The sequence below is a fragment of the Oreochromis aureus genome, linkage group 16 (assembly GCF_013358895.1).
Source record: "Oreochromis aureus strain Israel breed Guangdong linkage group 16, ZZ_aureus, whole genome shotgun sequence".
Classification (NCBI taxonomy): Eukaryota; Metazoa; Chordata; class Actinopteri; order Cichliformes; family Cichlidae; genus Oreochromis; species Oreochromis aureus.
In genome coordinates, this window is record NC_052957.1 from 22,993,906 (window position 1) to 23,008,063 (window position 14,158).

At 37.2% G+C, this 14,158-nt stretch overlaps 2 protein-coding genes across 4 annotated transcripts; one reads left to right on the top strand and one right to left on the bottom strand.

Moving 5' to 3' along the window:
• Positions 1–1,029: 1,029 nt before the first annotated feature.
• uchl3 (ubiquitin carboxyl-terminal esterase L3 (ubiquitin thiolesterase)) lies at positions 1,030–5,779 on the bottom strand. The gene is made up of 9 exons (XM_031734659.2): positions 5,632–5,779; positions 5,441–5,452; positions 4,106–4,234; positions 3,841–3,997; positions 2,555–2,640; positions 2,237–2,284; positions 2,072–2,147; positions 1,897–1,955; positions 1,030–1,811 (listed from the first exon to the last, which is right to left on the bottom strand). Exons 1-9 carry the CDS (start codon positions 5,671–5,673, stop codon positions 1,722–1,724), a joined length of 699 nt encoding a protein of 232 aa, XP_031590519.1. The 5' UTR covers positions 5,674–5,779; the 3' UTR covers positions 1,030–1,721.
• A 2,749-nt stretch (positions 5,780–8,528) lies between these two features.
• commd6 (COMM domain containing 6) lies at positions 8,529–11,494 on the top strand. Of its 3 annotated transcripts, XM_031734481.2 has the most exons (7): positions 8,529–8,800; positions 9,439–9,497; positions 10,157–10,222; positions 10,330–10,406; positions 10,587–10,755; positions 10,885–11,037; positions 11,137–11,494. In XM_031734481.2, exons 1-7 carry the CDS (start codon positions 8,776–8,778, stop codon positions 11,185–11,187), a joined length of 600 nt encoding a protein of 199 aa, XP_031590341.2. In that variant the 5' UTR covers positions 8,529–8,775; the 3' UTR covers positions 11,188–11,494. The 3 variants fall into 3 exon arrangements, with proteins under 3 accessions (XP_031590341.2, XP_039455518.1, XP_039455520.1); XM_039599584.1 differs by lacking the exons at positions 10,157–10,222; positions 10,330–10,406 and having other exon boundaries at positions 8,530–8,800; XM_039599586.1 differs by lacking the exons at positions 8,529–8,800; positions 10,330–10,406.
• Positions 11,495–14,158: the final 2,664 nt, after the last annotated feature.

Genomic DNA, 14,158 nt, shown 5'->3' on the forward strand with positions numbered 1-14,158 from the left:
TTGCAAGACCTGAGCACATGCTTTACTCGAGGGTTTCAAACTTCATTGCGAAACAACGGGATACCGATCCATAAAAATGAGTGGGATTTGGTTTGCAACTTTTAGAACAACTTACTGATTAAATTTCAATCAGCTGGGCTTTTTTGGTTTTGGTACTTGTAGGGAAGAGGCTATGTGCTACAAGATTATCTGCAGTTCCATGAAAAATGAAGCATGAGTCAGTAGCTTGTAGAACTTTAGTAGCAATAATTTGATGTGATCAGTTTCTGTATAATTCATTGGAATTTTCCCCACTCTCCTTTACAACCATGCAGAATATTTGGTATAAAGAGAAATTTCATGGTCAATTCAGTGACTTGGAAAATACCAGGTCCTATAGCAAAACAAGCCCTCCATCACCACGCTGACAGTTTGTATGAGCCATCTGCTGATGTGCTGTTTGGTTTTCAAGAAATATCGGGTTATTTTGGTCTCATCTGTCCAAAAAACACTGTTCCAAGTCTTGTGTTTTGTTCAGGTGTAAATCATTCTGCCATGCTCATTTTAGAGATGAGACATCCTTATCTCCTGGAAACCCTTTCAAACAACCAATATTTGTTCAGTCTTTTTTTAATCATACTGTCAGGGGTTAAACATGTAACATGAGGTCTGTAGAGTTTAAGATATAGGTAGTGGGTTTATTGCATTTTCTCTAAGCATTGCACAGCCTAACCTTGAGGTGAATTTGCTAGGATGTCCACTTCTGGGAAGATTGTGGTATTGTGTTAACACATACCTAAATTCTCCGAACCAGCAAACTGCCAAAACTTCTGCATTTATAAAGACACTCACTCTTTCTAATAATAAATGAATAAGTGCATTTGATTAGCAGCACCTGGCTGCTATGTACCCTTTTGACCCCTATGGAAGTTTTAAGGGGGTACTTTGCTTTTCAATGGACTTTATAGAGTCCTGTAAAAACTCTTTTTTTCAGGATGAAGGTAAAAAGCTAATGGTTTTGCAACAGGAAAAAAAAATATCCACAAAAGAAGAGCTTAATAAATTTTTCATTTATTTGACATATTTCTTATTACAAAAATCTAGGCATCTTCCACACAGATTTACAGCTGTATAGTCTGCGTGTTTAGTGAGCCTCACTTCAACATCATTACTGCATCCAACAACATTAGGCCTATTTTTTCCCCTCAAAGCTATGAATGAAATAGCTTGCAAAATGTGTTTCTTCAGCTTGTGTTGAGCATGTGATTAGACATCTCATTTAAAACAAATCACTACATACAGTATGTGTCATTGAAGTCTGAGTAAAAATGTTGACTTTCCTCAGTGATGTAGAATTTTTTAACATTTCCTTCTGCACTAAAAGGCCAAAAATTAAGTAAACAAACCGTAGTGCAATGTCGAGACCATACAGCTAACACCTGTATGACATTTAGAGATGTCAGCAGAGGCGAGCTGGAAAATTCAGATCTCAATGAGAAATACCTTTATTGACAAGCAGCACTCTGTTTGCTTTAGAATTAATTTAACAACTATGTAGAACACAAGTGGAAATTACTTTACATGGATATCCCTGACATTTTATTTTCTTCACACATTGACTTGCTATAGCATTTTGAAAAAAAAAAAAATTAAATAAAGTCAGCACTTAAGAATGTTTGGCAGTAATGTTGTCTTTGTTTTCTAGGGTCAAAGAAAAAAGAGGAAAAAAGAGAGAAGTTTCCTCAGTATGAATCTTTGGAGAGGGCAATGATGGTGAAACGAACCTCCTGAGGGTCGCGAGCCATAAAGACTTTGCAAACCTCTACAGCATCCTAGAAAAAGGAAGACAATGATGGAATGTAGGCAAGCTTATGGCAGTATTATTATTACCATCTCAGTTTTATTTGGTTGTCTCACCTCAAGGAAAGTATCCTCTGAGGTTTTTCCATGGGCAATAGGGAAAGGCTTACGGCCATCTAGATATTGGAAGAAAAAGTTAACCATGTAGGTTTAACAAAAATGTGCATCAACAATGTGACAAATTCTACCAAATATTTTCTATAAGCACATTCTTGCTTTGTGGCTAACTTACCCAGTTCATATAAGTGCCCTCCAACATTCACAAAAGCTATAAAATGCAGATTCACTTTCTCGTCTAAACTTGGTGCCTACAACAGATAAGAAGCAAAAGTTAGAATGCATGAAGTTCAACACAAAGCATGCAAAAAACCTTGAGAGTTAAAAATCAAAAAGACACCTCAGTCTGTCCTTCCTGTGCACTGGATTCATGGGTAACACGTATACTCTGGAAGAGAAAATAGGAAAAAAGGCTGAATGTTTCCTCTGTTGTATATTTGAATAATGCACATTTTTGCATTGATCTTGTTACGGTTTCCTTTTTCCTGGTTTGTGAAATAATTTTTTATGACTTTGTACTATTACATTGTAGAAGCGGTAGCAAGCACAAGTATGACAATGCCCTCTTGTGACAAGTTGGTTACACAATTCTTAGTACTGTCCTTCACACGTGATGAAAACTTTGTCACCCTGTTCTTAATAAAGACACTTTTCCAACCTCGTCTTTTTCCAGGAAGGTTGCCCTTTCCTCCGGGGTCATTTTAGATGTTTGTTCAAGAAATTTCTTAAGAGGGGAATCAGGTTCTGAAAGAAAGAAAAACACTTATAAAACACTAATAGAACCCAGAGAAGCAAACACAAAATTAGATTTATACTCAGTGACGTCTTTATTAGGTACACCTGTATAATGGAGTGAAATGAGATAAAAAGTCAGCTTTAACATGGCCATAAACTCGACAACCACTCTGATACGTACGGCTGTTCAATTGCTCATTAACACAAATATTTAAGCAGCAACTCAGTGCATTTAACCATGCAGACATGGTCAAGATAACCTGCTGAAGTTCAAACAACGCATCAGAATAAACGTGACATGGGTGCTGTTGAGGTTTTCACAGACTGCTGATCTATTAGGATTTTCAAAGAAAACCATCTCTAGAGTTTACAGAGATCACATGGTAAGGTCAGAATTTGTTGTAAACAACATGAGAGAATGGATCCATCCAAGTTGGTGATGTAATGGTGTGGGTGATATAATCTTGGCACTCTTTGGGCCCCTTTGTACCAACTATGTATCATTTAAACACCACAGCCTACCTGAGTATTGTTGCTAACCATGCCCATCCCTTAATGACCACAGTGTGCCTATCTTCTGATTGCTGCTTTCAGCAGGATAACAGACCATGTCACGAGGCTCAAATCATCTCAAACATGACAATGAATTAACTGTACTCAAATGATATCAATGACATCACAGTCACCAGGTCTCAATCCAATAGTGAACATTTAGAACAGGAGACTGGTTTAATGGATATACCATTGACAAATGTGCAGCAACTGTATGCTGCCATCATGTCAACATGGATCAAAATATCTGAGGAATGTTTCCAGCAACTTTTTGAATCTGTGCTATTAAGAATTAAGTCATTTCCAAAGGCAAAATTGATCCAATCTGGCACTAGCAAGGTACCTAATGAAGTGGCTGCTGAGTGGATTTTGACACTGACATACAGGTGTATATTTTGTTATAGGTTTTGTACCAAGGTCATTTGGTTTATTATTTGGGCACACTGCATAGTGTTGACGGTGTTTCTAATATTCTGCCGCTCTTATGCATGTAACAGGCACCTAGCAATACCAACTTCACTGATATACATCCATAGGGTCTTGCACATTAGTTCATCAAAGACCAAACAAGATAGATGGCTATAAAAAAAATAACTGTCTAAATAAAGCTGAATGATCATTAAAGTAACCTCAATAAAAAATATAATGAAAACTCACCAAATTCCAGATGTGCCTGGTTGTTTGCCACAGCGTGAATTAATCCTATTGTTCCACAAGCGTTTCCAATAGTTTGCTTAATGAAGTAGACGTCTGGAGAAACCTCCTGAGGCTGATCTTTGAGCTTCTCCTCCTCTTCTTGTTTAAATGCTTCATACTAGACAGACATGGCAGATGAGAGAAAATCTGTTTAACAGTGTTTCCTAACCAAATCTAAAGTTGACATATGGATAATGAAAATACATGACTTATAAACAACAGGTACCTTCTCTGTCACTGGAAAGAGGAGTAGCACCGCGCACACTGGTCTTGGTACCATGCTGAGAAGCTCTGGATCCAATCCATACACATCCCCAAACTGCCAGGTTGGCTTCATACCCAAACAGCTAACAAACTATACACAAGCGGAGTGTAAATTCATGCAGATCAAAATTAACTTAGACATTTTAAATCTAAAATAAATACAATAGCTGGCTCCTAATTACCATTTGAAAATGAGATTTCTACCTAAAAGGTGAGAGTATGTTTCTGTAACATTCAACTTTTGACAATTCAATGTAATTTAACTGGTATAGAATTAAATATTATGCCACTGTATGTCAGGAATCTAAACTTGAAAACTAAAACTGTACTAATAGAATAGCAAAATAATAAGCACTTTTTAAAGTAACACTGTTTTCAATAAAGTATTTTTTGACACTTTATGGAGAAAATAGAAATTTCCTTCATTATTTATTTCAACCAAACACTCAATTGCTAAATGACATCTTCTCCAACTAAGACAGTCAGTCAATCGGTCTATCAGCAAAAACTAAAATAAAAAGTGATAAATAAAAAAGGAGCTGCCTCCATGAAGTGTATAATGTTTAATATCTGGTGAAAATTTATTTAGAAGGATGATGATTCATGCTTGGAGGATGCAGATGTGATTCTGTTTGATGTTTGTGTTAAACAAGTGTTAAAAACAAACAAACAAAATATTTAAAAATAGTTTTTTGGTTAACCCCCCCCCACACACAAAAACCCCAAAACAAACTACAACATCCTACATTCAAAATCTCGACTACAAACCGGTAATCCACTACTATATCGTCTGCGTCTATGCGGCCAAAATTTGATTTATTTTCATATTCACGCCTACTTTTGAGTAGTTACACACTTGAACGACATTATGTGTAGCAATAAAACACTATTTAATTTATGCTACATCATACTCTTAGCTGTAGGAACCTGTGCAATAAAGTGTAACGTAATCATCTAGTGTGTGTCCTGCGAGTGACATCAAACACACCGCACTTGTATCTGTAGACTGAAACAGCTGGAAAGTTGGATGAAAGGTATGAGGAAAATGACTGAACGTCTTAAAATTAGAAGCAGGGCAAGTTGACAAAACTTTAAACTTAACAGATTTCTTCACTTTTGTTTCCTGTCAGTCTGTTTACATGACATTATTACATCATATTATGCCTTGAAACTTTTAACAATAACATTAGGTGCAACGCCGCTGCTGAGTAGGCCTTGCATCTCTCCGAACCGGTTTGGTTATTTGCTTTGACTACTCTATCGTGTTTTACAGAAAATATAAAAACAAAACACTTACTTTAGTCATGACCTGAAATGAGAAGACACAAATGGAAAACGTTAATGAAAATGTTGTTGGGTTAGCAAATCGGCGACAACGGCTTTAGCTTTTGTTCTCTCTGATAGCTTCAAGTTAGCTGCCTCTCACATGTTTGAGAATGAATAACTCCGATAAAACAACATGTTCTGAAGAAAACCAGGAAAACATACTTCTGGGTTTGACTCAAGAGGCAGCCAACGTGGGGAATCCATTTTGAAGCACAGCTAAGTGATGTTTTCCCGTTAGAGTAGCGCTGAGTCCGATTTACAATCAAATCTGTTTGACAGCTGCGATTCGCTTCCGCGTCTGGAGGGCGCACGTTGACATGTATGTGATCCGCGGGGGTGACTTGCCTTTATCAATAAACCATAACTACCCAAAGAACATGCCCAAAAGACTTGATAAGGCATGTGACATATATGGATGCATTAACATGTTTACTATAAATCGTTTAAATATGATTCTTTATACACAAAATGAACATTAAATTATGGTAATCCCACCATCTTCAGCCTCGGTGGACTATTCCAGGGCTATGGGCGGAGCTTAGACAACGGCATTTTTGCGCTCATGGATGGACGCTGTTTAAGTGTATTCCCCGATATACCATCTAACTGACATAATATGACACTGGTCATTGTTTTTTTTTAATGATCTATACACCATAATAATATTAATAATAATAATGAACAACAAGAACCACACTCAATTAAATTATTTCATTTCTAAATTATTAATCTAAGTGTTATTTTTACCAGTAGGGGGCGTTGTTGGCCATGAATTCAATCGCTAAAGAAAACGACAACAAAACCGGATAAATAACAGAAAGAACAAAAATATTTTTATTTGTGTGTTTATAGTTAGTCAACAACGTTTCATAACGTAGCTTTCTATATTGATTCATAACACTTTGGTGGTATACCTTCATCACCTTAGTTTTTGTGAATTATGCCAAAACGTAGTGAAATTGAAACCATTACTTGAGGAAAACAATTGTTTGTTGGTTGAATTTTTAGATTTTTTTTAAGTAGGTAGTAAGTTTTTATTAATGTTTATTATTGTTGTATTATTGTTTTTATTAGTAGTATTTTATTTAGTAATCTTTTGTTAAAGAGTTTAACTGACTGTAATTACATGGTAATGACTGTGTGTTATAAGCTTAGTGGTCTGATGATGTATTTTTGTTTCTCTCTGACCCTATATTTTCTCCTAGTCCCCTATCTGAACTATTTGGCAGGGATTCAAAACAGCTGTTCATCGACCTCGAGAGTGCTGAAGAGGCTTACCGAACTGAAGGGGATCAATAAATCAGAGACCTAGGCAGCAAATCATCAAGACAACATGATTAAACTGGTGAGTGTGTAAGACTTTGGTCTGTCGAGGCTTTCAACCCTTTAGTTTGATTTATTGACATTATACTAAGAAATACAATACTCTGCAAAAGCCTTGAGCCACCACTTACTTTTTCATATTTTGCTTCCAGTGAGCCAGACTTTGGTGTATTTTTTAAGTGCTTTTGAGCCATAGTTCTCCAGGCTTTCTGAAAGTTTTTCAAAGTTTTTATTTGGACATAGGCTGCTTTATGACTCATTTTCAGTCCAGTCCTTGTACACTGACCATTTTCAGAGGAATGATGGTTTGTTAAGCCACTTAAACAGATTCATTTTTGTTGTTGTTGTACATAAACAATGACAATAAAGCGCTATTCTATCCACCACCAGATGAACAGTATCTGAAAGTCATGTCCTTAATAAATAGTAAAAAAAAGACTTGACATAGGACCTGGGAGATGCATTTGGCTCTTCAGTTGATCCATCTACTGTTTGCAGATCCCTCATGAGAAATGATCTCAGAGAAAGAGTGGCTGTCAAAAAGCCATTTATAAGAAAGAGAAACAGAGAGAAAAGACAGAGGGATACCAAACTACACAAGAACTGCATGGAGTGGCAACAGGTCTTATAAGGTGATGAATCCTAATTTGAACTGCTTTGTTCAAATCTTTGTCGTTCTGTATAGAGGAGGTCAGGAGAGAGGCATCAATACCCACACTGTGAGGTTAAAACATTATAGTTTGGGTCTGCCTTTCATCCACTGGTGATGGGAATATTGTCAAAATTGATGAAATTATGAACACAGAAAAGCACCATCAGATTTGGATCCACCCTGCATTACCCTCCGGAAAGACTGGCACCAGCTTAATTTTTCTGCATGACCATGATCCTGAATACACTGCCATTGCAGTAAAAGTGTACCTGGATAGAAAAACATACAAATGACCACTATCAGTCATGGACTAGCCCCTGTAGTGCCCAGACCTCAACATTATTGAAGCAGTGTAGGAACACCTTGACAACATGCAAAGCCTAAACAACTATTTCTACAGACTACTTTAAGAAATGACAAGAAAATGCATGTAACAGAAGTGATTATACCAAATATTGAATTTCAGATGTGGTAGAATTGTGCATAGCTCTTCAAAACTGCAAAAACACTTTTCTCATGAGTTCATTGAAATAAGTTCATTTTAACTTTAGTACTCAAATGAATGAATGAATTCTTAATTGATAAACTTCAGTAGAATAGTACTGAAGACAACTGGCTATTTATTAGGGTGTTCAGTTAAAAAATTACCAAACCTGTTTTTAATAGGCTATTTTGCAGGGGAAAAAAGAGGAGGACAGAAATCTGTCGCAGAAATACAACTATATTGACAATAAATCAGAGATTTAACCTGAGATAAGAAATGTTTTATTGGAAAATACTGCATATAATTAATCACAACCCACTCGCAGAGCTTTAAATTAGACCAGCCACAGATTTGACAGATTTTTATTTATTTATTTATTTATTTATTTATTTATTTTTACCACTTATCTAGTTCTCTTGAAATCAGTGATTCAGGACTAGAAATAATATTGATGCCGTCATTTCCCCAAATAAAATCCTGACCATTTGGAGTCAATGAGCCAGCTCTCCGGCTGGCTCTGCAAAAGGCTAGAACAATAAATTTCTGCTACAGCAGATGGCGCTATGCACCGTTTACAGTGATTTGCTATAAGCTAATAAAAACCAAAGAAGAAGACTTTTTTTTTTTAAGGAAGGGGCATTAGTGGACAGTATTGACGTAGAATAGCTGGTTAGTTGATTTAAGAAGCCGATTTATTCATAACTACTATTTTTTTATATTATACAATAATTACGTTAAACGTTTTCTGAGATTTCCAAGGCAATCTGTTAAGTGGTCAAATTTAGCGAGAAAGTCGCTAATGTGGCTGCGCTAATACTGTGGTCAAACCCCGAGCCTGACAGAGAGGATGCCAGCAGCAGAGGAGTCATATGGTGGGTTCGCATTACTCCACTTCAGTAGAATGTAGTTTAAATTGCAATTAAGAAGAATAGATTAGTTTTTCACCCAGGAAATATATGCTAATTTAGCTACTCCATAGCATTAACTTAACACCGTTGTAACCACAGAGACTTCCTGTCGCTGTCTTTCCCCCACTTACATTTGACTCCAGCATCTGACTCCTAATGCTTAAAAGCCCTTAACACCTTTTTAATGAATGCTACTTTAACATACATGCAGAAATACACAAATGTTTACAGCTCAATAATAAAGCCAAAAGAAGATGTTTTAAAAGCTAAATGAACCTTGCCCTCTTGTATTAGTTATTACATGTATTATTATTTTTTTTATCCTTGTTTACCCACTGTTATTTGACAAATCACTATGCAAGGTTCTTCAGGTAAGGCTTATACTATATACTATATTATTTACTATATTTATTTCCGGGTTACATAATTTATATCATCACACTATTGCAGTTGTGGTTGCCTGCTCCTGGGAAAAGAAAGAAAACAAAAAGCATTAAGAAGACATGAGTACTATCATTAGATTCCCATGATGCTTGTCACTGCATTAAAAACAAGTATGGAAAACCTTGTGATAAATAAATTGTTTCACTTCTGTATTCAAGGCGTCAACAAAGTTGTGGACAACATATGCAGGATTTCTCCAGATCTGTTAGCAGATGTGGTGAGTGTATCTGTCCTTGGTTGTGTATGTTACTATACAGGTGGGGAAAAAAAGTGCCAGCTAGGAAAACAGAGTAGACTTAAATGGTATTTACAGTTACAGCTGGCAGACAACCCTCCTTCTGCAACTCTCCCCATTTCCGTTCTGAGTCTTTCCCATTACTTGAGCACCATGCACAGCTACCGTGTATAGGTTAAAATCATGTGGATTTTTTTGTGTTCTCTGTGCTGCTATATTCAACTTAAATTAACTGGTTGCAAAACAACAAAGTCAGTGTCACATGCAGGATTCTAGTGCTCATAGACCACTTGAATTGAAATACTCAAATATTATTGATTGTGATATGAACAATGTGTGGCCCAATCCTGTGGTAAGTGAGTTATATAGAAGTGCTCTAAAAAGAAAAACTAAGTCTTTTGTTTAAATTGTTTTGGGGCTGTTTCATTAGTTTCACTGCCACAGGCTCAGACCGGATTATGAAACTGCGATAACTTGTGCAACTTTAAAACACTGCCTTTCTAACTCGCGACTGGAGGATGTTATTGTTGACCAAAATAGCGCTCATTTCAGGGCTATTAGCAACCACTGTGCACGAGTACCATAGGATGTGGTGTAGCTATGCTGCAGTTCTGATAGCTAATCTTCAATAATCTCCACAGTGTCAGCAAGTACTGACTTATCTTCAAGGGCAGAAGAGAGGAGTAGATTCAGCTGAAATTTCTGATGTGAGTCACCCTTTCTTTAGAATACATTTGACTTATAATAACCTATCCTCCCAAATTCCTCTTTTAAGACCTTTTGGGGTTTTTTTTGTTTTTTTTCTTGTGGGCAGAGATTTCAGAGAGCCGAAGTGAGACTTGATCATGAAGCTCTGCAGGACATGATCAGATTTCTCTTGCTAACATTCCGGTATTTTTCCCACGTTTTTTATTTTTCTATTTTTTATGAAGATCTGAATGTAGTTTCTGAATTTGTGTCTTCCATGCTGCATACATTTGTTTCTTACATAGCACATCAAAAGGCCAAATTATACATAAAGTAGGATGTTGTCCTACTGTAGGCTGTGATAGTAGTGGTTTCTTTTGCTAGGTCAGCTGGAAAGAGCAACATCTCTGGGGATGAACTCGTGTCAAAGCTGGAAGAAGGCTCTAACAAGTGGTCCAAAGCTTCCCTTCAGGTCTTGCACAAGTTGTGGAGCGAACATGGTGTCTCAGTCCACACTCAACAAGAGGCCCAGGCCATGCTCAGCATCGGTCAGGTTTGTCCATGTTTAATGCAATAAAGCACTTTCGGTGGTTTCAAAATATATTCTGATCCCCTGAACATATAACTTCTCGTTTTCTCCTCTTCTCTTTCAAAACTGATGGAATTGTTTGTTTTGCTTTAGTTGGTGGACATGCAGTGGAAGCTTGGCATGGCAGTGAGCTCAGACACCTGTCGATCTCTCAACTCCCCATTTGTGTGTCTGCTGCTGAAGATTGTTGAGCCTTCAGGACAAATCTGTCAGAGGTCTTTTGAGATGACCATCCCACAGTTCCAGGTTTTGTTTTTTGTTTTTTGTTTTTTTCATGTGAATGTAGTGTTGTTGGTGTTATTCATTTATGATATTTTATCCCTCTCCTACTTCTTCTTTCTGCAGAACTTCTACAAACAGTTCAAGGAGATGGCAGCTGTTATGGAGACTGTATGATTGTTAGCACACCTAAGTGCTTGTTACAGTTATAGCAGGTTTATGTGTAACTAACGGAAGAAACTTTGACATAAGTGTTTATTTGGTGGTTGCCTCGAAACACCAACTCTCAGTTCTGTACTTGTATTTTTCCACAGATTGCGTAACCTCCCAGGTAATAATACTTTTAGGATGTCCAGCCTTGGGTTAGCTTAGAGTTATGCATTATATATTAAAAAACTGCTAAGCCAGCAAAATCTGACTAATACATGTGTTGCCAAATGTGTGTGATGTGATTCAGTTTGTAATAAATTTCAGTTTGCCTGTGTGTGTGTGTGTGTGTATGTTTACACCAAACCACCCCCCACCCCAGAAATGAAAACAATACAGTGACTTAATCTGTTATATTTTTGTCAAGGGTGGGAGATTATAGTAGCCCACTATACAGCATCTTACATACTAGTATGTATTCAAATAATATTAAACTTTAATATCAATTTGTCTTTTTGTAGAGCATGTGATGTAAAATGGTCCAACTTTTTAGTTGTTGCGGTTGTCTTAGAAGTCTGTTTCTATCAGATAACTTAAGTACTTTTACTCCTCCTCCTGTACACAGTGGAATGATGTAACACATTTTTGTCACTACTTTACTTTGACTCTACAGCTGAAAGGGAAATAATGTCTGTAACTAAGGCTTTTAAAAATAGATTCAGTGGTTAATTTTCTCACTAATATTTCACCTGTTTTTGGAAGCCTGCAAAATACAACAATTTAATACATTTTACAGAAGTAAATTTATGCAAACCATAGCAAATCAAGATCAAATAGATGCTCTTAAAATGAACACATCGTTACTGGTTATTAGTTACACCTTTTTCCTTCAGAATTACCTTAATTCCTCATGGCATGGATTCAACAAGGTGCTGGAAATATTCCCTAGTGATTTCGGTCCATGTTAGCATCACACAGTTGCTGCAGATTTGTCAGCTCTGTATCCATGAGGCCAACTTCCTGTCCACCACATTCCAAGGGTGCTTTATTAGATTGTGATCTGGTGACTTGTGGAGGCCATTTGAGTACAGTGAACCCACTGACATGTTCAAGAAACCAGTTTGAGATGATTTCAACTTTTTGTCATGTTATCTTGCTGGAATCAGCCATCAGAAGAGGCATACACTGTTGTCATAAAGGGATGGACATGGTTACAATACAATCCTCGGGTTGGTTAAGGTGTTTAAATGATGTTCAGTTGGTACTAAAGGGCCTCAAGTATACAAAAAAAAAATATGACCCACATCATTACAACACCAACCTTAATCCATCATACAAAGTAGGATGGATCCATACCTTCATGTTGTTTATCCCAAACTCTGACCCCACCATCTCAATGTAAAAGCAGAAATCCATGTGAATTGTAGACTCAGTTTCCTGATCTATGCTGACAAGAGTGGCACCTGGTGTGGTCTTCTGCTCAGAGTTGTTCTTCTACATACCTTGGTTGTAATGAGTTGTTATTGGAGGGACGATTGCCTTCCTATCAAGCTTGGTTCCCCCCCCCCAAATAGAACAGCTGCTCACTAGATGTTTTCTCTGTTTCAGATCATTCTCTGTAAACGTTAGAGATAGTTGTGTTGGAAAATCCCAGTATATCAGCAATTTCTGAAAGACCAGTTAGACCAGCCTGTCTGGCACCAACAAGCATGCCACAGTAAAAGTCACCCTAATCCCTGTTTTCCTCCATTCAAACGCTCAGTTTGAAATTCAGCAGGTCATCTTGACCATGTCTACGTGCCTATTGTGTTGCCATCTGTTTGATTAGATATTTGTGTTAACAAGCAGATGAACAGGTGTACCTTGAAAATTGTGAATGTGCACAGCAGCTTTGTCTTCCATCCCTCCTAATAATCTCATGACCCATGAGATTCTTCTGGTGACCCTGTGGGGGGAGTTCGACCCCTACTTTGGGAACCACTAGACTAAAATATCTAGCAGCTACCAAGCCTGGACCAGCTATTTGTGGACCGATGGGTGGGCATAAACAATCGAACAGCTTCTGATAACGTTTGTTGAGAGTGAGAACTTTTACCTTTTTAAAAAACAATTTTAAATAATTAAGTATTTTATACTGCTGCGTCAGTCAGTATGAACACCCACCACTGCAGTGGTGCAGTAAGTAATAATTGGAGTTAAGAATTAACAGTTATTTGAATGAATATTTCAACTTTATAAGTGAGCCATTACACACTTCTTATTAGTAGACAATGAAATCCTACAAACTGGTTCAAGAACTCACAAAAAAGAAGTAAAACTTACATTTTGGTATAGTTTTATGGTAAAGTAGTAGTTTTAGAAGTAATGTTTGATCCCTGGGCCTTCAAAGATGCTATAAAATGATTATGCATTTCAAGATATTTCAATTTAACTGTGATGCACTGCAGTCTATGGATTCTGAAGGTTATTTGCAATCGAATCCAACTAAAGTACAACTTATGGTATTCACTGAGGATCCGGGATCAGCTGTGTATCTATTCTGCAATATAAAACGCATCTACATTTAAAATAGGTACACACCATCAGCGCGGGGGTTGTTTGGTTGTAGAGCTCCTGGCTACCGCTTCATTGGTGAGTTTATATATGGCTAAGGTACTATTTTGGGGATAGGCGGACTGCTTGGATATTATAGCGTTAAGTTGAGGGGAAGTCTTCCTGTGCATAAAGCACCACATATGATTATGAATGTCGAGTAGTGGTGTGACTGAGATTAGCCTACTTGTGAACAGCAGGGACTCACTTTGCTTTGCTTTTTTTTTCTTGCTTAGCAAGAAAAAAACTTGCACATGTTATCGAAACATAATATTTTGCAAAGGGCTTGTTTTTAAAACCCCTGGTTCTACCTGATGGAGGCGGTTGGCAGGTAGAATTACAACCAACGGGAGCTAGAACCAAGGGCACTTGTGCCACCGGGGGGCTGAAAACACATCTCACGGTGCCA